This window comes from Pteronotus mesoamericanus, unplaced genomic scaffold (genome assembly GCF_021234165.1).
Source record: "Pteronotus mesoamericanus isolate MK-2021 breed Mesoamerican mustached bat unplaced genomic scaffold, CSHL_Meso_final contig_256, whole genome shotgun sequence".
In the NCBI taxonomy this organism is placed as follows: Eukaryota; Metazoa; Chordata; class Mammalia; order Chiroptera; family Mormoopidae; genus Pteronotus; species Pteronotus mesoamericanus.
Window position 1 is genome coordinate 103518 of NW_026555108.1, and position 24059 is coordinate 127576.

The following is a 24059-nucleotide window of genomic DNA, read 5'->3' on the forward strand; positions in this document are numbered from 1 at the left end:
ACTACTATTGCTCCCTTTTATCTTTGCAAAAATCCGAGTAGAGGGAGAACTTGGGGGTGGAGTTAACAAATTGCTAGCTCGTTCAGAAAACCAAGTCAGATGACACCCTGGGTTCTGGAGGGTGTTTATGAATTCATTTAAAAATCAGGTATTTGTCTAAATAAAGCAGTGACTGACACAGTGCTTTGCAGTCCTTTGGGAATTAGAGACCGCTGCCTTCCCCTGGGAGAGAAGGGCAGGGGCAGCGTGCCCACCTAGAGAGCAGGAGTGAGAAGAGGGGAATATTGAGGCGTCGGTGACATGTGCCCCTGACCATAGGCTCTGGGCTGGACATTATCCAAATGAAAGGCCTTAGAATCATACACTTGAAACCTATATAATCTTATTAACCAATGCCACAGCAATACATTCAACTTTTTAAAAGTTCCTTTTCCCAGATCTTCAGGTATTGTCAGAAAGCTCAAGTTGATGGAATGGAAGAGTAAGGGCATGATGGGAACTGGGCTAGTGAATTACTCTGGATCTCTTATTGCAAACCGAGGGAGACACTAACCAACCGCATCACTGCAGCCCATGCCGGGAGCATGCCGAGTTTTCTGTCTAAGAGGAACTTTAGAGGTCGTTGACTTCAAGGCTGTATTGGATGTAGAAATGCATACCCTACGGCCCCGATCAGTAGTTTTTCAGCCTCTGCTTCTCCACTCTTCTCTCCCTTTTTATCCCTAGAAAGCCGTCAGATAGCATGCAAAAGTGAAGATGAAGTGTGGGGTTCAGTTGGGGAAACCTACCTTGGAAGCAATAAAATCTCCTCTCTTCCCTCTCAGAAAGTCGGCCAGATTTCCATATTTGCAGAATTCCACAATGACCATCAAAGGACCTGCCAAAAGTAATGTCCACATCATCGTTCCAGAAAGGATGATGAAGGCTAGCCGACTCTTGGGCTACCCTTGTCCCGGTAACCTGTCGACCAGAAATCTCCTAAAATCTCACAGAGGATTTCTCTGGCAACGAACCCATTGACTGACCGACCTATGCCAAATGCAATGGTGACTGATCCCAGAAACAGCTGGCTGGCTGAGAGTTGGGCGAGGGAAGATTTGGCAGAAGGGGGAAAGTGAGGCCAATAAACCACAATGCACTTCACTATGATGTTGCCTGGGCTGGCCAGCATGAAGGCTACAGGAATGAGCAGGACAGGGCCCCTGGCCACGTGCAGCCAACAGTTGCAGTGACGAGGGCAAAGGAGCAGCCACCAGCTGGGTATTTCACCCATCTGCTCACAGGGGCTCCTGTCCCCACCCTCCACACAGCTGCCCTACCTCCACCCCCAATAGCTTGCTAAAAGGCCTCTCTCAATTGTCTTCGTGTTAGTTCGTGGCTTAAGCCTCTCCACAGGTTTCCCAGAACCTCCGTTTTCTCTGTGCTTGCCCACACCACAAGTCACATGTGGCCCGAAGGACTCTATTTGTTTGTGTGGCCTCCCCGCATCATGCTCCCAGTATGCCCTCCAAGCCCCTCCCTTCCTTAGGGCCTCACATAAAATCAGAAGGGGCTCAGAAAATGTTGTTTCAAATGAAGTTAAATGAAAGGAGGTGCCTTTTCAATAGCACTGTAATAGAGAAACAGCTCAAGGGCGTTTGGCGTCATTGAGAGAATGGCTTCAAATGTGTAGATCCACAGGGGTTGCAGAATTGCTGTTGACGAGGTGGGTGAAACCCCTCCTCAGGCCATGGTGCTAACCGAAGACGTGAAAGACGGGTAACCGAAGGAGGCCATGGACGCCCTTCCCTGAAGGCCGTGGCACGCCTCCTCAGCACCCAAATGTTTTCTCTTCAACTAACGTGTCCGAGATTCCACCGAATAACGGGCTGTTCAAGCTGGCAAGAAGTTGAGATGCACCCAAGCCCTTTATACATTGCACAGTAGTATTTCCTGGAACGGGGTCAGAGGACACGGGCTCTGGAGGTCCTGCGCATCGCAAGGGCGCTCTAAGTCAGAGGAGGCTCACCTGCAGCGCACGGAGACCTGCCCAAACAGGGCCCAGCTTGCCTCCGGGAGCTCTGGCCCCTAGAGGGCCGTTCTGGCCGGGAATGGAAGGCTCCTTACCTCCAGGTTTGGTGCAGGCACCCAGCAAGTTAACCACATTGAGGTGGTGACCAATGTGAATGAGGATCTTCAGTTCTGACATCAAAGCCTTAAACTCACTGGAGGTTGCACAATCTGCTTGAAACAAACACAGCAATGCACAAAAGAATGGTTTGTCCTGGGAGAGGCTGCAGGAGCATAGGGGGTCCTCTGTAATGGTAAACAATGCTGGCGGAAATGCCCGTAACACAAGGATTCCTTTCTGCGCTTTCCAGGCAATATTATCAATGGCAGAGTCATATCTTCTCACCCACGAGCCCGCCTGGACGCTGAGATTTGTGTACTCACATCCTTAACTACTTTTCTACTCTCTGATTTTGAAAAGGACAGGACAGCCTTCAATAGCTCCTTCTTCTGTGATAACCTTTCCCTGCATTGCTGTCTTGGAAGAGGGGATTGGTGAATTGGCCAAGTTGGATTTAAGCCTTTTTCTGTGAGGAGTCAGGGGCATGGGGTGGATGGTACTGGGATGTTTAAACATACACAGGTTTATCTACTCAAGGTTGGGACCACACGGTGGGTTCCTGTACCCCAACCAGTGCGGAGTCCCATGGGAATTCATCCCACGTGTATTCTGTGCCCTCCCCTTCTGCTGCCGCCACCGAAGACCATGTAGGAATTCCGGTGGCCAGATACCACTGCCGGCCCGTATAGGCCTTACCAGAACTAAAGACCTCGAGTGTTTCCTTTAGTATTGATGTGGTTGAACACAAAAAAGAACAAATAGGCTGACACACAACGTTCCATGATGATTGGCTCGTGCCCATGGCTGCGGTTTCCAGGGGAAACATTGGTCGAATGAGGGTGGAAGTTAGTTGTAGTGACCTCCCTCCACTACTTCTGACTTCTTTTACACCTGACCGCAAGTGTCCTTGCAGGTGTTTTCCAATGGCCTCTAGAGAATATAAATATTACCTTTCAGCATTTTCACTGCCACCGTCTTGCAAGTTGAAGCTCTGTCAATGCCGAAAGCACAAGCCTCCACCACTTTACCAAAGGCACCATGACCAAGGATTTTGCCTGAGGAAATGAAAAGTGAAAATGAGTAGTAGCCACTGAAAGAAAGACCCCAGAGAAAAATGAAAAGTTTGCTGTTTGTAATGGGCACCAAAACTGCTGAGTCAGAATTCTCTGGAAGGCCCTTCCAGACCACCCCATCTAAAACAATGGAGGGATTGAGCAAAAAGGACTCATGGAGATGAACAACAGTGTGGTGATTGTTGCGAGGAGGGGGTATAAGAGGACTAAATGGTAATGGAAAAAATACAATAAACATTAAATTAAAAAGTTTTTTTTAAAGTTTAATAAAACAACACTGTTTTTATATTTCTTCAACTTGCCCTATTAGTCTTCATAACACTCTGACTTGATAACGTTATGCTGGGATATTTATTATCATTTCTCCCAATAGAATATAAGCTCCATAAGGCCTGTCTTGCCCATAGCTATGTCCCCATCACCTGGAAAGATGTTTAATATGTGTAGATGACCAATAAATATGTGTAGAATAAGTGAATAGAGGGCTACCCCATGCCAGCAACTGAGAGGAAGAACCATGTGGGTTGTAGCCAATTTATGGTGGTCTATAGACACAAACCAGTTCTTCAGGTAAAGGTGTTAGCACATACCTGTTAATAAGATGCAAGTCAAGACTTCTGGCCATCTACTTCACTAAGAAACACATTAGTTACTGGACTACTGGATATATCTCTGTGGGTATTCATTACATTTTCTTTATTTAAAGGACTCAGCCTCTCCAGTCAACTTTTTTTCAGAGACTCCATTGTTTACCAATACCTTCCATTTGTGAAGTGCGTAACATTTACAAAAGACATTCCCAAATGTTACCCAACTAGGACTTCACAGGAGTAATAGAATATAAAGAGCACACCTATAATTATTAATATTTTCTTTTAAGAATGCAAAAAAGTTCCGAAAAGTGGCATGTGTTGCATAAGGTGACTCAATCATTCTCATGCTATGTGTGCAATGCCGTTCTGTTCCCCTAATTTTTGGCTTCTGTTCTCAACAGTATCATCTTTGAAACGCATCCCACTTCATTTAGGTTTAAGTGCATCCTGGATTTCAAGCCGTTGTTTTTTCTTGGGCCTTTTACTTAGTAATTTTGTAATGCTATAATGAAAAAAGAAAAAGTGGAAGGGTGATATAAGAGAGGTATCTTCTCACCTAACTGTAACCGTTCCCTAGGGAATTCCCATTTAGTGCCATCATAAGGAAGCCTGTCACACTGTTGATCAAGGGGCATCTCTTCAGGGTCCATAATGATGGAAAGGTATCCGGTTTTGATTTCTGACACACTGGGCTGTACACAAGAAAAGTAAAAGCATGTTACTGTGTTTTCTTGATCTTTTGAAGACGAATAAGGCCCCTAGATTTTCCCATTTTGTATTTTAAGTTGGTTCATTAAATCCAAAACAAATCATGAGCATAAATATAAAACATACCCCATGAAAAAAAATTAAAACAGATATAAACTGGAAAAATAGTTACAACAAACATAGCAAATTAATCCCCCTATTATAAAGAGCTATTAAAAATCAGTAATAAAAAGGGACTGTACCCAAAATGGCAAAGTAGCCAACTCTAGGGTTATGTCCCCCCCCAAATTTACTAAGGGGGAAAATTGGCCAGAATTAACCCTTAAATAGCTTTATCCTAGTAAAAACTTACAGCAATGGGGGAAAGACTTGGGTAAGTAAGAATCATGGCTCTGTGGCAATAGATCTCTGTGACATTTAAAATTGCCTGCCTCTCATCCTTTACTCCCCATATTGGCAGCATCCAGGAACAGGGTAGTAAGCACCCCTAGGGCATGTTGCTAGTGCCAGAGGGAACAATATGAACCTTGTTCTAAAAATATTGCGGGTGTAGGTCTCAACTTGTCTGGCAACTCCCTGAAAGACCAGTACAAAAATTTCTCTTGGTTTTATACAAACTGGAGCATAACCAGAGAAGAGTTAGCTTCTCAGGCAGCTTTCTCCCAAAGCATTTGAAGGCACAGGGATTGACCATAAGAGCGCATGACAAGGCACAACACTTGGGACACTGGAAAAAAATCAGTTACAAAATTAGTCTATAAAGGAGAAATTGAAAAACCAAAAAAAAGAAAAAAAAGAAAAAAAAAGAAAAGAAAAAAAGTGTAAGACATAGAGAACACAAATAGTTAAATGGCGGAAGTAAGTGATTTCATATCAGTAATTTCCTTAAGAGTAAAGGGATTAAACTTTCCAACTATAAGCAGACAATAAATAGCTCTGGCAGGAATCCTTCACTCAAGGGCCACTGGGAATCCTCACTGGAGGATCCATCTGTCTGACCTATAGACACCCCCAATGTCCTAGAGTTAAACCCACACTTCCGCCCACACTGTAGCCAGCTCATTATGCATGTCCCCAAATGCAGTGACAACAACAAGTTCCCGTCGACAGGAAATGTGTGCAGAAAACAGGCTAGGGCTTGTGGTCAAAGGAGAAAACACAAACTTGAGCTAAAGCGTCACCTTCAGGAAAACAAAGATTTCCAGAAGGCAGACTGGTAAATCGTAAGATCAAGGCTAAGAACACACGTTTAGCCATTCTGTGATAGGGAGAAAGAAGCATGAGGCAGGTGTATTTTTATAAGATCAGTAAAGCCCCAGATAATCAGGACCATGGAAAATTGCCTCCTAACCAAAGGCAACTAGTAAAGGCTGGAGGAGGTGACTGCTACTTCAAATGTTTTATATTCCAAAAACATAAAAAATTAAGGGAACACGCCAACATTAAAAAATCTCAATAATCTTCCAGTAAACAATCTCAAAGACACAGATTTCTGTGATAGAACCAATAAGAAAGTTAAATTAGCTGTTCTGATGAAACTCAATGAGCCACAAGAAAACACAAAAGACATTTCAACAAACCGAGGAAAAGAATGCATAAACGAAACAAGAAATTTAACAAAGACCAACATCATTAAAAAAATCATAAGAAAAAATTCTGGATCTGAGGAATGCAACTAATGAAATTTTTAAAATTCAATAGAAAGCATCATTCTCAGAAGAAAACAAAGAGAAAAAAAAGAAGAAAGCATCGTTATCGGAAGATAACAAAAAGAATGATCTAAATGATAGAACCTTTGAAATATCCAGTCCTCCGAGAAAAAGAACAACACAAAGAAAAAGAATAAAAAAGAGACAACAGTCCTGGCTAGGTGACACAGTTGGCTGGAGCATCGCCCCATACACGAGAAGGTTGTGGGTTCAGTCCTCAGTCCGGGCACGCACAGCAGGCAGCCCATCAATGTTTCTCTCACATTGATCGCTCTCTCTCCTCCCCCCTCACATTCCTTTCTCTCTGAAATCTAACTACGTATCCTCAGGTGAGGAGGAGAGGGGGAGAAGAGAAAGGCTATGTGATCTATGGGACATCAGCAAGCAAACAGATATTAGCAGTATTAGAGGTCCAGAAGAGAGGGAAGGAGGAGCAAAAAGTTTATTTTAAAAATTAATAGTTGAGGACTTCACAAATTTGGGGAGAGACTTAAAACATCCAAGTTCAATAAGATAATAGATTATCCCATTGTCTCAATTCAAAATAGTCCTTTCTAACACATTATAATAAAATTGTCAAAAAAGAGAGAATCCTAAAAGCAGTCAGAAATAAAATTATTGTAACATTCAAAGGAGCTCCATTAAGCTGCCTGTGGATTTCTCATCGGAAACCCTACAGGCCAGAAGAGAGGGAAATGATATATTTAAAGTGCTAAAAGAAAACTTTGCCAGCCAAGAATACTCTACCTGGAAATGTTAACCTTCAGAAATGATAGACTTTTTTTAGAAAAATAAAAGCTAAAGAAGTTCATGACCAGTAGACTCTCCTTGCAAAAAATGTTAAAAGGAGTTCTTTGAGATGAAATAAAAAGATACTAATTAGTTCATTAAAACATACAAAAATATACAATAAACTGATAAAGGTAAATATACAGAAAGTTTTAGAAAGCTCTTATTCTGTTAATTAGTTAACTATAGCATAAATGTTAAAAAACAAGATTAAAAACAACAAAGCTACTATAGTTTGTTAACAAATACACCATATAAGAGGTAAAATTATACCTAAAACATTAAAGGAAGGAAATAAAAGGGAAGTTTTGTGTGCAAAGTTAAGTGGCTATCAGCTAAAAATGGACTATTATACCCATCAGGTATTTCAAGGAAGCTTCATGGTAACTATAAAATCAAAATATACAGTAGACACACAAAAATATAAAGAGAAAGGAGTCAGAGTATACCTCATGGAAAATCACCAATTCACAAAGGTAGGCACAGAGAGATGGAAAATGAAACAATGAAACTACAAAATAACCAGAAAGCAATTAATAAGATGGCACTAGTAAGTACTTACATATAAATTATTACTCTATATGTAAAAGGATTGAATTTACAATTGGTACTGGAAATATCAGGGGACCATTTTGTAAAGTCCAATATAGAATTGTCTAACCACTATGCTGTATACCTGATGCTAATATAAAATAATACTGAATGTAAACTTAATTTTAAAAATTAAAAAAATAAACAAGTCAGTCTTAAAAAACAACCCCCCCACACACAGAGCAGCTGAATGGTTTGCAAAAATTAGATTTAACTCTTTGTTACCTACAAGAGACTTAACTGCAGCTTTAAAGACACACAGGTTCAAGTGAATAAATGGAAAAGCATATTTCATGCAACTGGAAACTTTAAAAACTTGAGCATGGCTATACTTATAGCAGACAAAAATAGAGTGTAAGCCAAAAATAATAACAATGTTACCGGACAGGGGCCTGGCCCTGAGCGGGTCTGCCGAGGGCCAGCTGTGCTGAGCCGAAGCTTGTCTCCTGTAGAAAAGGTTTCCCAACAGGAGTCCAGGCGACTGTGAAGGTACGTTGGTTAAAGCTGGGGGCAGTGAGACCAGGCAGGGCTTTGCAGAGAAGCAGCAGCAGGAGAGCTGAGGCTGGGCTGCAGTTGCTCACTGGGAAGTCAGAGGGGGGGGGGGGGCTGGGGGGCAGGTTCAGGGGGTGAGCCTGGGACTAGCTGCCAGGGGCACCATGCCTTAGAGTTTAGGAGATGCAAGTCTGTGAAGAAAGGAGTGGGGGCTGGGGGGAGAAGAAAGGAAAGGAAATGGCGCTGGCTGCCCCCCAGGGGGAGAGCAAGCCTGCTCGGGGTCCTTTGTCTTGAGGCTCTTATCTCTTTTTGCAGGTGGGAGTCTCAGGGGAGGTCTCCCCGGAGGGTTTCAGTAGAATATGCACCAGTTCTCCAGGTGCGCCCTTTCAGGGTCATGGTCTTTAGTGATTGGTCAGAGCCATTGGCTGTAGTCATTGTAGCTGGCCCTATTGTTACCCCCCAATTCTGCTACTTTCTGGGCCTGGAGCTGAAATACAACTGAAGCCTAGATGTTATCTCTAGGGAGGCGACTTCTTGTATCTGGCTGTAAATTGCTCGGCCGGCATATTCAGCTGTCTGTCTCAGTTTCCCTATTCTGCTTGTCAAGGAATTTTCCTAGCTCCTTACTATCTTGCCTCAACAAGAGAAAAAGAACCTTATTATATAATAATAACAACAGGGTTATTCCATCAAGAAGATTAAACAATGATAAACATCTACACACCCAAAATCAGAACTCCTGATATATTAAGCAAATACTAAGAGTCCTAAAGGGAGAAATAGACAACTATAACCATAATGCTTAGGATATAAATACCCCCTATTTCAAAAAATGTCCCATAAATCACACAGAAAATCAATAAGAAAAGGTTAGACTTGAACCATACATTAGACTAAGTGGAATTAACAGACATGATAGAACATTCCAGAGGTTCCAGTTCATGTTGTCAATGTAGAAAACTCTTGAACTCATTTCCCTGCATAAGCTTCATATAAGCCAATTTCCTTTGGACAAAAATTAATTAATTAATTAAAGCCTAGTTGAGTAGTTCTTACTCATCAAGAGAATGAGGAAAAACACATACATTGAAGTGGATAGAAGAGGATGAGACAAAACCTCACCATAAACCCCACCCCTAGCACAGTGACCCACAACTGGAAGGGAACTCAAAACCCAGAGCTGCTCCCTGAGAAGCTAAGAGTTTAAACCCCGTATTTGGCATCCCAACTATTTAGACCTGCACTGGAGAGACCACACCCCAAAACATCTAGCTTTGAAAGCCAATGAAGTTTGTGTCCATTAGACCCAAGAGGCTCTAGCAAACTGATAAGTAGTTATTTTTTTAAAAGGATTTTATTTATTTATTTTTAGATTGAGTAGAAGGGATCAAGAAAGGGAGGGAGAGAAACATCAATGTGTGTTTGCATCTTGCACGCCCCTTGCTGGGGACCTGGCCTGCAACCCAGGCTTGTGCTCTGATTGGGAATCAAACTAGCCACCCTTTGGTTCACGGGCCAGCAATTGATTCCCTGAGGCACACCAGCCAGTGCTGAGAAATAGCTCTTCAATAGCTCCAATGCTCAGACTCAGCTACCTGAGGGCCTAGCACAGAGGCAGCTGATTACAAAGCACCCGGACATTCTGCAAATAAAGCTTATCTTTAAAAATCTGCCCAGGGGACATACATTTAATTTAACCCATGTATAGGAGCCTGCTGAAATACCTTCCAGGGATGGAGGCTGCCTTGCTCCATCCAGTGGAAGCTGTCTTTGTGCTCTCCCTCTGCCTCCTTCCAGCTCACCAGTAGCTCCCAGAAATGGAACCTCTTTTGGCACCCTGATTTTTGGGACTGCTTTCAGGGGACAGCTCTACCTTGCCTGGGTCTGGCGGCTGGCAGGGTTTACACTCATGGGTCACACAGAAACGTAACCAATGAAGAGAGTTCTTAACAGGCTACCCGCCCCAGACGCAGCAGGAGACAGTGGTATGAGGAGCCCAGTCTTCCTGTGAAAGCGGCCTATCAGCTTCTCTTCATAGCTGTGGCCTGAAGGGCAGGCTTCTTATTAGCACGCAATTTCTGCTTCTTATTAGTACGCAATTTATGCTTGATTGTTATCCTTTCCAGAGAGCTCAAAAAACAGGTACTATCACTGTGGTGTCTGTTAGCCATGCTCCAGAACAGCAGTAGCTTCAGGAGGAAAATTTATACATATATCTAGTGCCCCAGTTTTTACATCTGTCATCCTGATTTTTTGCAGCTGTCACCCACAAAGGGCCCTTTGATCACTTGGCTGTGGTGGCCATCAGGGCTTGTGTTCCTGGACCCAACCGGCCTGCAACAAGTAGAGAGGCAGTGCTTGGCTGTGTACTACCCCAGGGCACTGCAAAGGCAACAGACTGAAAAACACCCAAGTCCGGCTGTAAAAGTTGCCTATGCGCTTATCCTGGATCTTTGGCCTGAGAGACAAGCTTCTGGTTTGGTATTCATCTAGAGGCCAACTGAGGCAGTCGACTCAATGAGTTCACTTAATTTGTAGGATATCAAATCAATATGCAAACATCGTTGTACTTTTATGCAGTAATAACTAATAAAGATAAGTTAATAAAAACATTTCATTTATGATTCTATCAAGAAGAATAAAACACCTAGGAATAACTAATAATGGAGAGGGAAGGCCTATACACTGAAAACTATGACGTTAATGAAAGAAACTAAAGAAGAAACAAATATGATAATACATTTCATATCTATGGGTTGTAAAATTTAGTGTTGTTAAAATGCCCATAGTAAACAAAACAATGTGCATATTCAAAGCAATCACTTTCAAATTTCCAATAGCATTTCTCAAAACACAGATCAAACAATACTAAAATTTGTATGAAACTACAAAATACTCTGCATAGATAAAACAATCTTGAGAAAGAGGAACAAAGCTGGAGGCATCACATTATTGACTTCAAACTATATTAGGAAGCTATAGTGATAAAAAATGGTATTAAAATAGAAACAGTCACATAGAGCAATGGAACAGAATGGAGGCCCCAGAAATGAACCCACATATATGGTCAGTTAATTTATAACAAACAAGCCAAGAATATATAATGGAGAAAATACAGTCTCTTCAGCGAATCGTGTTGGGAAAACTAAACAGACACATGCAAAAGAATCAAAATGCACCATTAGGAAGAGGTCAGTGTGGATAAGTAGTGATGAAAAAAATTCTTAAGAAAAAAATGAAAATGCATCACTATGGGGAGCGATTTCACCATCATGGCAGACAGATGTTTTCTTTGTCTTTCTCTTTTAATCTACCACTAGCGAGACACCTATAATTCAACAAAGATTCCTCTGCTTGACACTAGGGTCACTAAAAATCTTCACTTGTACTTCTGAAGGTGTGTGGACTGGAAGGCATAGGGGAAGCAAAACTGAGGGAAGAGCAGGTGTGATAGCCACTGCCCCGTTCCCTGGACATGGAGGCTAGAAAGCACGGTGGAAGATGTGGCTATAGCTCCTCCACGAGGGCCCTGGAAAAGAAGAAAGGCCGCAGCAGCACTGGTGCCTCTGAATATAGCGTCCCTCCTGGATATGGTAGCGAAACAGCTCGGGGGAGCCTCTTAGCGGCAGCGCAGATGGCACACGTGATACCGGTGTCTCAGTCACAATGGTGCCAGCGGCCATAAGGTTCAGGGCAGTAGCAGCAGTAGGTCTTGCAAACCTGGTCTCCTACCTGCCTCATCTCCAAGACGCAGCAGCACTGTCCAGGAGCCAGACAACTCCAGACACAGCGAAGGCCCACACCATCACTGTGACCCTGTCAGTGACATCCATAACTGCAGGGAAGCCCTTGACTGCAATGACACTGGCAGCAGCAAGGCACCAAAGGCCCGGAGGCATAAGTAGCAATAAAGACGGTACCTGGGACACTTATGGCCAGAGACAACAGAAGTGGAAAATGCTGGATTTGAAACAGAACTAGTCAGCTCATCTAAGAGAAACAGAAAACTTACACTACACTGCCACCTACTGGAAAACAAAAGAAAGACCTCTACCAACCTCTCGAATTGTTAACATTAAACAAAGCTGTGCCAAAATAGGAAAAGTTATTGCTATCTCACATGTGCTAGCAGAGTACTAGCGTATCAAGTGCCACAAATAATCATGGTAACACAGTATTACAAAAATGGCAATACTCCAGAAACTAAAATTAAAATTAAAAAAAATTGTGATATAAATGATAGAACTTTCAAAATACCTGTCATTGAGAAACTCAACAAGATATAAGAAAACTCAGAAAAAGAGTACAATGAGCTCTGGAATAAAATTAGTTAACATAAGGAGTATTTTACCAAAAAGATTGAAATTCTTAAATAATACCAAACAGAAATTCTGGAGCTTGAGGAACTCAAGAAAATGAGATGAAAAATGCATTAGAAAGTATTGGAAATAGAGCAGACCATATGGAAGAGAGAATTAGCAAGCTCAAAGCAGAAATCTAGAAATTACTTAGGACAAAGGGGAGAGAGAAGTAGATTTTTTTTTTAAAAAGAAAGAACTCCAGCCACCACAGTGTGAAAGTAGAAATCACCTGTAAGAGAAAATCTGGAAAAATCACAAATATGTAGAGCTTAAACAACATGCTGCTGAAAAATTATTGGGACAAGAAAGAAAGAAAAGGAGGAGTCAAAAAATACATGGGAACAAATGAAAATAGAAATAGGACATACCAAAATCTTTGGAATGCAGCAAAAGAGTTACCATAAGGGAAGTTTATAACAGTATGGGCCTAACTCAAGAAACAATAAAAATCTTACATAAACAATCCAAACTAACACTTTACAGAACTGAGAAAAATTAAGCCCACTGTCAGAAGAAAACAGGAAATAATAAAAATCAGAGCAGAAATAAATAAAACAATGACTAAAAAGAATAAAAAGATTAATGAAAATAACAGCTGGTTCTTCAAAAAGATAAAGAAAATTGACAATCTTTAGCTACGCTTAAGAATAAAAGGTTCAAATCACATCATAAACAAAAGAGTAAAAGGTCACAATGAATACTGCAGAAATACAAAGGATCATGATAGAATACTATAAAGGGCTATGCACTGCAAAATTGCACAACCTAGAAAAAAAATAAATCTTTAGAATCATACAACCTTCCTAGACTGAATCATGAAGGAACAAAAAAATCTGATTTGATGGAACACTATTAAGGAAGTTGAAACAATAATAAAAAACAATGCCCCCCTCCCAAATCTCCAGGATGACAAGGCTTCACCAATGAATTCTACCAAGCATTCAAATAACATTTAATACTTATTCTTTTCAGCATCTTTAAAAAATAAAGAGGAGAAAATATTTTTTAAAAAAATCACAAAGCAAACATTACCTTGATACCATACCCAGACAAGGAACATAACACACACACACACACACACACACACACACACACACAGACCACAAACCAACATCTCTGGTGAACATATAGTAAAAATCCTCAACAAGATATTAGCAAGCTGAATTCAACAATATATTAAAAAGATCATACACCATGTTCAATGGGTTTTTTTGGAAGGTTTTATTCATATTTTTATTGAGAGGGGAAGGGAGGGAGAAAGAGAGGGAGAAAAACATCAATATGTGAGAGAAACATCGATTTGTTGTGTCTCACACACCCCCAACCAGGGACCTGGCCCGCAACCCAGCATATGTTCTGACCAAGAATTGAATCAGTGACCTTCCGGTTTGCAAGACGATGCCCAACCTACTGAACCACACCAGTCAGGGCCATGTTCAATGGGTTTTATTCCAGAGATGAAAGAATGGTTCAGCATCCACAAATCAATCAGCATGGTAAACCACGTTAACAAAATGGAGAATGAAAATTTTATCATTATCTTAATAGGTGCAACAAAAGCATTAGGCAGGAGTCAATATCCATTATAACAAAAATTCTCAATAACATATGTACAGAAAGAATCTCAGCATAATAAAGGCAATATAGGACAACTAACTCATAATCAATGGTGCAAAACTTAATGCTTTTCTTATAGGATTGAAACAAAGGATGCTTACTCCAGTCATATTTATTCAACATAGTATTGGCAGTCCTAGCCATAGCAATCAGGCAAGAAAAAGTTATAGAAATCATCCAAAAAGAAAAAACGAAGTAAAACTATTATTTGTGGATGACATGATTTTATATATAGAAAACACTAAATAATCCACCAAACACTATTATAAATAATAAGTGAATACAGTACAGTTGTAGGATACAAAATCTATATATAAAAATCTGTTGCATTTCTATACACTAACAACAATGACCAGAAAGAAAAATGCAGAAAACAATCCCATTTACAATTGCAACAGTAAGGATGAAACACCTAGAAGTAAGTTTAACCAAGGAGGCGAAAGAACTGTACACTGAAATTGTAAGACACTGATGAATGAGAATTGAAGAAGACATGAAAGAAATGAAAAGATAAGCCATGCTTATGGATTGAAAGAATTATTGTTAAATATTTATATTACCCAAACCACTGTACAGATTCAATGCAATCACTATCTGCACACTGTCATATAAGTACCATGCACTAATCAATTGTACCAATGGAGCTCCCACAATCCTTATCTAAATCTCAATGGCAATTTTTACAGAAATAGAACAAGAGATCCCAAAATTTGTAGAGAAACACCGAAGACCATAAAAAGACAAAGCGATACTGAGAAAAAAAATCAGCAAAGCCAAAGGTATTACACTACAAAGATATAGAAAGCAAAACAGTATAGTATTGGTAGAAAAACAGACATACAGACCAATGGAACAAAATTAACAGCCCAGAAATAAACCTACACACATTTGGACAACTGATATATGACAAAGGAGTCAAGAACATACAAGTAAGAAAGTAAAGTCTCTGCAATAAATCAGATGGCCACATTGAAAAGAATGAAACAAGTCCATTATCTTACATCATAAACACAAAATAACACAGGATAGATTAAAGACTTGAAAGTAAGACCAGAAACCATGAAATACATAGAAGGAAACCTGGGCAATAAGCTGTGGGACATCATTTTTTAATGCAGTTTTTATGTATTTGACCACAATGGTAAGGGAAACAAAAACAAAAATAAGCAGGTCTACATCAAACTAAAAGTCTTCTGCGCAGGAAAGGAAATGGTTGAGAAAATGAAAATGCAACCAACCAAATGGGGAAAGATATTTGCAAATGATAGTTTTTTTAAAAATCCTTACCTAAAAACATTTTTTTTATTGCTTTTAGAGAGAAAGGGAGGGAGGGAGAGGGAGAGAAGAGAGCTAGAGAGAGAGAGAGAAACATCCATGTGAGAGAAACATGGATCGGTTGCCTTCCATATGCACCTTGACCAGGATCGAACCCAAAACTTAGGTACGTGTGCCCTGACCAGGAGTCAAACCTGCAACATTTTGGTGTATGGGATGATGCTCCAACCAACTGAGCCACACTGGCCAGGGCTGCAAATGATACTTTTGATAAGGGGTTAATTTCCAAAATAGATAAAGAATTCATAAAACTCAGCAACAACAAAAACAACCCAAATAACAAATGGGCAGAGGATCTGAATCAACATTTTTCCAAGAAGAAACATAGATGGCCAACAGGCACATTAAAAGATGTTCAATATCATTAATTATTAGGGAAATGCAAATCAAAATCACAGCAAGATATCCACTCACACCTGTCAAAAGTGTCAACAAACATGGAGTTTTGGCGAGGATGTAGAGAAATAAGAACCACCATGCATTGTTGGTGAAATTGTGAATTGTGGGAATAACTATGAAAAGCATTATGCAAGTTTCTCAAAAAAATAAAATAAAATAAAACCTATAACTCAGCAATTCCACTTCTGAACATGTATGTGAAAAAAAAAGACACTAATTCAAAAAGATATATGCCACCTTACATTCAGTGCAGCATTGTTTATAATAGCCAATATATAGAAGCAGCTTAGGCATCTATCGACAGATGAATAGATAAAGATTGTGTGAGTGTGTGTGTGTGTGTGTGTGTATAGATACACATGTATAATGGGATATAATTAATCCATTAAAAAGAATGGAATCTTACCCTACTCACAACATGGATAAACACAAAGGATATTACACAAAGCAAAGTAAGTCAGACAGAGAAGGACATATATTGTATAATTTCACTTATATGTAACTTTTTTAAAAAAACCAGCCAAACAAAACCAAAGAGAAATAGACACATAGATACAGAAAACTAACTGATGGTTGCCAGGGTGGAGGGCAGCTAGAGAGTAGGTGAAAAAGGTGAAGTGGTATAAGAGGTAGAAACATCTAGTTATAAAATAGATGTCATAGTAATGTAATGCATACTACAGGGAATATAGCCATTCATATTGTAATGACTTTGCACATGACAGATGGATATATGCTCATGGCATCGTAAGGTATATAAGTGTACAATCACTGTGTTGTACACCTGAAAGTAACAGATGTTATATGTTAACTATACTTTACCAATAAAAGATAAACCGAAGCATATTAACAGTAAATTAGTTAAATAATTAATTAATAGAGGTAAATAGAAAAGACTATTTTTCTTTTTAACTTTTTTTACAATATAACCACTCTACACAAAATATATAACATTGTATTGTAATAGTTTAGTCTCTCTCTCTCTCTATTTATTTATTTGAATTTATTGGGGTGACATTGGTTAATAAAATTACATAAGTTTAAGTTGTACAATTCTTTTTTTCATAGTAATGTTTTTTTATTGTTGTTCAAGTACAATTGTCTACATTTTCCCCCCACCACTAGCCCTGCCCCACTTGTCCCCACTTCTCACCCTCAAATCTACCCCCTTTGGTTTTGTCCATGGGTCCTTTATACACGTTCCTTGATGACCCTTCCCTATTTTCCCCCATTATCCCTCTCCCGCCACTCCGGTTACTGTCAGTTTGTTCTTTATTTCCATGTCTCTGGTTCTATTTTGCTTGCTTGTTTGTTTTGTTGATCAGGTTCCACTTACAGGGGAGATCACATGATATTTGTCTTTCACCCTCTGGCTTATCTCACTTAGCATAATGCTCTCCAGTTCCATCCATGCTGTCATGAAGGATAGCAGCTCCTTCTTTCTTTCTGCTGTGTAGTGTTCCATTGTGTAAATGTACCCTAGATTTTTGATCCACTCATTTACTGATGGCAGTTGCTTCCAGCACTTGGCTATTGTAACTTGTGCTGCTATGAACATTGGGGTGCATAGGTTCTTATGACAACTCGAGCATAAAGGATAGGTGTTGGTAAATATACTTCCATAGTAGCAAGTTTTCTACATTTTCTTTTTTAAACATTTTTATTGGATTCATTGAGGTGACATTGGTTAATAAAACTATAAACAGCCCAAGTGCTCATCAGTAGATTTTTGCATTACATGCAGTAGAATTGAGAAATTTGTAGTACAACTTTTGATTCAGTTATACTGGATCATGGCAGAAAATGTACTTTTCATTGATGGCTTTTGTATAAAAATTATCTTTGAAAATACTACTCTAGTCCAATCCCCTCACTTTAGAGGGAGAGAAAGAAATGATCAGAGAGATAAAGAACTTCCTGAAAGTCAAACATTAAGTTAGCAGCAGAAAAGAAATACGTGCATGTTGAGGGATTATGACTCTTGGCCTGGCGTTGACCTGGGCCTGAGGCACACTATAAACCTAAGGAACTTGTGATTAAGAAGGTCAGGGAAGAGTAGGTGACTCTACCTCAAATACCAAGCATGGAGACCAAACAGAAAATCATGGACCTGAGCCACCTTTCCTGTGATCAGGGTGGACACCACCCATCTAGAGTCCTCCTAAGATTAAAATGACCGACTTGAGTCTAAGACATAGCCTTCCATCTCCAACCTCTATCTCCATCCCAGATGCATCCTTATGTTAAGATGTTGACAAAAGAGAAACAAAGGGACATTCTAGGGAGGGGAGATTTGTTCAGTTTTACCTCTATTAATAAGGAAGAAAACCAGAAAGACATGTGGAATAAGGGATCCTAGACTAAAGCAAATATCTAGGAGAACTTTAATAAGATTCAGTAACTTTTGTCAACCTCCTCTCCCATCCCAGCATTGATTTTTGTCCCTCCCATTTCTTTTTAGTGATAACATTAAAACCCTTTAAATCAAAAGCTCTGGTTCTTGTGTTCGATATTAGCAAGGAAAGGTAAACCAGTAAGATCGGCCAACTCTGTAGCCAGCCTTATGAAAAATTTGTGAAATAGTGTAAGACAGGCAGAGTCATTTGAGAAAAAAATCTGAGTCCCTGGAGTTTGAAGAAAGTAAAGGGTGAGCTTAGGTCTGAGATATGTCCCTAGTGGCTTAACTGGCAGGAAATCTTGGAGCTCCATGACCCTGCTGGAATATCTACCACAGCTGTCCATTAGCTTGGCCTGCAAGAGCTCTTGACACATTTTGTAAGTCAGTCCTAACCTTGTTTCCCTGTCAACTACCTGCGTCAGTACTCAGCGAAAGGAGATTTTGCCTAAATTGACACTTTAATTTTTCTCTGAATAGTTTATTTAACTTTTACAAAATGGAGTTTGTAACATATTTAAAAAATGTATTTTTAAGATAAATTGCCTTAGAAACAAAAGTAAATAAAAGCCAGTTTATCACTTAATAGGGCTTTAGTTGTGGCTGTTATATGTTAATCCACATTCTATGAAAATATATCACATTAATAGATATAAAATTTACATAGCTATATGTATGACTATTAAATATCAACCCAGCTGATACATTATAATCCTCTAAAAATGATTCTTGACAACATTAGGTATATTAATTTAAAATTGGAGATGGGTCCATCAAGAGGTGAGTGGATTAAAAAGTGGAGACATATATAAAAAATGGAATCTTACTCGGCCATAAAAAATGAAATTATACCATTTATGACAGCATGGATGAACCTAGAAGGTATCATGCCAAGTGAAGTAAGTAAGAGAGAGAAAGACAAATACCACATGATTTCACTTACATGTGGAATCTAAAGAACAAAATAAATGAACAAACAAAATTGAAATCGACTCATAGACACGGAGAGCCAACTGGTGGTTGCCAGAAGAGGGGTGGGTTGGGGTAATGGGGGAAAAAGGTGAAGGGATTGGGAAGTACAAATTGGTAGTTACAAAATAGTCATGGGGATGTAAAGTACAACACAGGGAATATAGTCAATAATATTGCAACAACTATGTATGGGGCCAGGTAGGTACTGGAAATATCGGGGAATGCTTTGTAAAGTGTATGATTGTCTAACCACAATGCTGTACATCTGAAATTAATATAACGTAACATTGAATGGACATTACAATTGAAAAATAAAATTTAAAGATATTGAGATAGAATCTGAGTGGGCAGATGTGTTCTTACATCAGTTCCCAATGTTTTAGGAAATATGAAGTAAAAACTCCATTGCACTTTAGTCCCTAATACCTCATTCTCTCTCTCTCTCTCTCTCTCTCTCTCTCTCTCTCTCAGTCATTCACTCACTCACTGCTTACACACAGTCTCTCTCTGTTGCCTAGATAAGTAATACCATCTACCAAGAGATTTACCTGAGACAAAAAGATACACCAGGTTCAGCCTTAAAACCATTTAAACTGCACATGAGCCAGCCCTAAGGCCCCAAAGTGCTTTTTCTCCCTTACCTTTCGGAGTTTACGAATGACCAGGGTTAGAAGAAGCCAGAAAAGGGTGGCTGCAAGGCCAGTACAAACAAGAATGATGACTTCAATATTGGATTTGTCTTCAGAGCCTGTAAAGGTATTGAAAACAGAATTTATTAAAATAAAAATAAGTTAGTTCACTGCAGAGACTGAGAGGGAGAAAGAGAAAATTACTGCCTTTTAGAAAACATGTTTGGTTTCTAAAGGACAAATGCCACCAAGTGCCAAAATTGTGTGTGTGTATGTGTGACATTTTTATGGAGTGTGGGCACTGACCTCTAAGACTTAGAGAAAAATGTCCCTCATAATTGTACTAGATGACTCAAAAGAATGAGCTGAATACATATTATATATATGACCTGAGGCACAAAGCCAAAACGAGACATTTGAAGTTATGCTCTGTGTAATCAACTGGCTCTCAAGGACAAAGGCAAAATAGGTGTGAGGTATGGCATCAGATTGCCTAGGTTCAAATCCTGCCTCTACCACTTACTAGCTGCATGACCTTGGGCAAGTTACTAACCTCTATGTGCATCAGTTTCCCCTCCAAAAGTGGGAACAATAAAATACCTAACACATAGGGTTATCCAGAGTATTAATGAGATAATGATAAGTGAAAATAGCACTGTATATTGCATATCATTTATTTTACCTGTCTTGTTATTATCAGTTTTCTGTTTGTTTGGGTTTTTTTTTTATAGTTTAGACCCTGGATTATCTCAGACCACTGGGAGACCAGATTATTTAATCAACTTATACAGTTTGCCTGGTATGCCCTAGAAGAGAATAGCTGAATGTGCAAAAGGCTTTGGGAATGCTTGGATGGTTATTCCAACACTAAGCATTTCTTTCAAGACATACAGCTTTGCCGTTAAGAGTTAAATACTCATCATAATAGCTTAAGGCATTTGGAGTCAATACACCTTGCCATAACCTTCAACAAGTGTCTTACTTTCTTTGGGCTTCATCTTTACAATGAAAGGCGATCAAAGGTCTAACGTTCTATGTTTCTATTTCGAAATGACATCCAATAGTTTCCAACCAAAGGAAGTAATCTTATTTGATATTTTATATTTTGTAAAGCACTCTCATATCTTGACCTTCGTTTGTATCGCCTTTGAAAGATAGAGTACAGCTGGTGTTATTCTCATTTCAGAAATGAGAAATCTGAGACCCAAAAAGCCTAAATGACTTACGCAAAATCCCAACAAGTTTGCAACAAGCATGGGGTTCTGAATTCAGGTTTTCCAAATCGCACTATTCCACATACTTTCCCGTTGAAAGTGGATATATTAAGGGTACACCCATGCTTGTGTTCTTCACTGTCATTCTACACTGTGTCCCCATCACCAAATGCATTTTCTTTCTTTTTTGAGATCCATTGCTGATCATCAATATAGATAGGAATTTTCCAACTTACCTTCCACGGTGATAAGAGCTGCGGTGCTCACTTCCCCCAACTCATTGGTCGCTTTGCACTGATATAAGCCCTCATCTTCTTTTTTAGCTCGTTGAATAATAAGGCTGTTGTTCTCAAAGGAGATTCCTGCATCAACAATACCCCCCTCATTATTATTTGAAGTGTTTGCATTGAAGCCCAGCCTTAGATTACGTGAAGCCCTCAACTTATTAAGTCAATCTTGGAACAGTTTCAGTCACGTCATCTCTAAGGAGCTGCATCAGCTAAGGCCCTCTGGATTGGAAACAACTCCACAAGATCTCCAGACTTACCCGAAGCAGGGAGAACAGGAACTCCATTTTTCAACCAGTGGATGTTAGGCCACGGTGTTCCACTCACTTTGCAATCCAGCAAAATCTTGCCACTGATGTTGACCTCAATATTGGTAAGATTCTCAATAATGAATGGGGCAACTCTTTCTGTAGTGACCAGGGTAAAAGGAGACAAGATTTTTGTCGCAGGGTACCATAAATATGACATTTAATCTGTCTTACCCCTCATATGTAATCGGATATTTGGATGAGTAAGTGTTACCATATTCAGGAGAAGGGAAAATGGACAGGGATAAAAATGTACTGTATAAGTAAAGTGTTTGGTGGCTTGAATTTTGTAGTCTTCAAGTTACTCTATAATCCTCACATTTAGTAAGGTCATCTTTAGTCAACTCAAGCAATAAAAGTGGCTACTGAAGAGTTTTGTTATCAGAAAGACCAAAAAGTTCCATTCCCCAATTTTCCTATCATCTGTCTGACACCGAGTATACAATTCATTAAGATCCTTTTCTTGAAATGTTTCCAAGAGGTTTTAGGAAACAAAGGATTGGCTGGTACAGCCCATCAGTAATACAGAAGCAAAATCCTTATTCTGCTTCCCTAGCCCACCCAGCAGTTGCCTCAAATGCTAAGAAGTTTTAGGGAAATCTCTCCAATTGTTACCTCTAATTAAGAGCTGAGTATTGTGTTGCATCATCTTGGTGATGTTCCTCTCGGTCCAAGCCTTGCACTTGTACTGCCCTTTGTCCTTCTGGGTCACATTCTTAATCACCAGTGTCAATGAGATGGAGTAGTCATTCTTTAAGCTTTCTGTGTATATAACAGGAATCTTCTCTCCAATGGGGTTGAACCAAGCGAGGTGAGTGTAGATATATTTAGCTGCCTTGCATTTGAGCCGAGCGTCATAGCCCTCGATCACTGAGACTAGGGGTTCTGCCTCCATGAAGCCAGCCACATCTGTGAGGGTGAAGAAATGTCACTGTGAAAATCACTAGGCTCAAGAACTTGCTAGATAATGACATGCTTTGTTCTTTTTCCTGAAAACCAAGTTGTAGAGATAAAGCAGACTCCATCAGCAAGGACAAGTGTCTAGTAGCAAAGACCCAACTACATTAAGTTTTCCATGTCATTTCCTGAGTTTCATTCTGAATGCTAACAGTGGCAGAGACCACTTTTAGCCACACACAGCTCTGAATTAGTTCCCAAGTAGGTGTGGGCAGAGCTTTGAAAATATTTTCATAGAAGTCTCCTATTATGAAGAAGATAGGCAATGAAGTTTTTTGAGCGATACAATGTGGTCAGGCCAAATAGTTCCCCACTCCAGTATTATCATTAGAGTATTACAGTCTGAGAGTCTGCTATTGTAAATGACTAATAAATTTCTTGTCCAACTTACAAACCTTCACAGCAATTCCCTCATGTTAACTTTTAAAACACCCCTGAGACAGATAATATCACCAACCTCATTTCACAGATTAAGAAAGAGACAGAGACAATAATCAGCAGAGACAAGGCTGAGACACCAGGTCTACTGATTTGAGTTTGTATTTTTGCCATTTCATGCTGCCTCTCCACAGGTAAATTCTTATTTTGAAATCTACATTACAGATGCTTTTTTGTTGGATTAAGACATGACGTCTACATGAGAATAGCACTTACATGCAAATGCCCGAGGGAAAAAAAGGTAGCACAATAGCTTTAAGGCAGAAACAATGAATAGTTTACCACAGAAGTGATTTGGAAAGAAAAGCAGAGGGCTTTTTCAAAATGGAACTCTGAATACCCAGATTTTGAATTGAAAGACAACATGCAGAAACACTTCTAATCCTTTTTGCAAATATAATTGATATAAATTATAAATAAATACTTGACTACCATTCCAATGTTCTTACCCCCAAGAGATACATCAATTTTCACTTCTGAACATTACACACATACACAGAACTTTGCACACACTCTATTTTAAATGGCAATGGCTACCAACAGTCTGGGAAGATCAGTTGTTGGTTAAGAACAACGAGTGGTCCTGATTCAGGCCTAATCTATTGGTTTTGTGTGTGGTGGTGGGGGGCAGTGTCTGTGGAGGGTCAGGAATAATAGAAGGGATTCCTGCAGTCAAAGCTTTGAGATTAGCATTAAATGAGTAAAACATTCTACTTGTCATACCATTGTATTACTGTTTCTTGTGGCTAATTGCTTCCAGCATCCCAAGATTTGCTCAATGTTTTCTCTACCAATATTTATCTCAATAAAGTCTACCACTTTTTAAAAATATACTAACATTTTTATTAAGGCTCACAAAAATTTTTTATAAGAACAGTTTCTTAATACTTTTTATCTCCTATCTCTTGCATCAGAATAGGTTCAGTGTTTTCTCTAATATTTTGGGGGATGGGACAGGTAGGAGAGTAAAGGGGGGATAAATGGTGATGGAAACAGACTAGTCTATGGGTGGTAAACACACAATACAATATACAGACATTGTATTATAGAATTGTCCACTTGAAACCTATTTAATGAACCCA

At 39.6% G+C, this 24059-nt stretch overlaps 1 protein-coding gene across 1 annotated transcript in view; it reads right to left on the reverse strand.

Annotated features, from left to right (window-relative positions):
* Positions 1 to 24059, reverse strand: part of LOC129071112 (vascular endothelial growth factor receptor kdr-like) — a 168307-nt gene that overhangs the window by 33430 nt on the left and 110818 nt on the right. Inside the window, exons 13-20 of the mRNA XM_054574237.1 lie at positions 22198 to 22491; positions 21535 to 21681; positions 21224 to 21349; positions 19786 to 19892; positions 4333 to 4468; positions 3061 to 3165; positions 2107 to 2220; positions 789 to 877 (exon numbers count right to left, since the gene is read on the reverse strand). Of these exons, the coding sequence (XP_054430212.1) occupies positions 789 to 877; positions 2107 to 2220; positions 3061 to 3165; positions 4333 to 4468; positions 19786 to 19892; positions 21224 to 21349; positions 21535 to 21681; positions 22198 to 22491 (1118 nt within the window). The remainder of the gene's footprint in view (positions 1 to 788; positions 878 to 2106; positions 2221 to 3060; positions 3166 to 4332; positions 4469 to 19785; positions 19893 to 21223; positions 21350 to 21534; positions 21682 to 22197; positions 22492 to 24059) is intronic.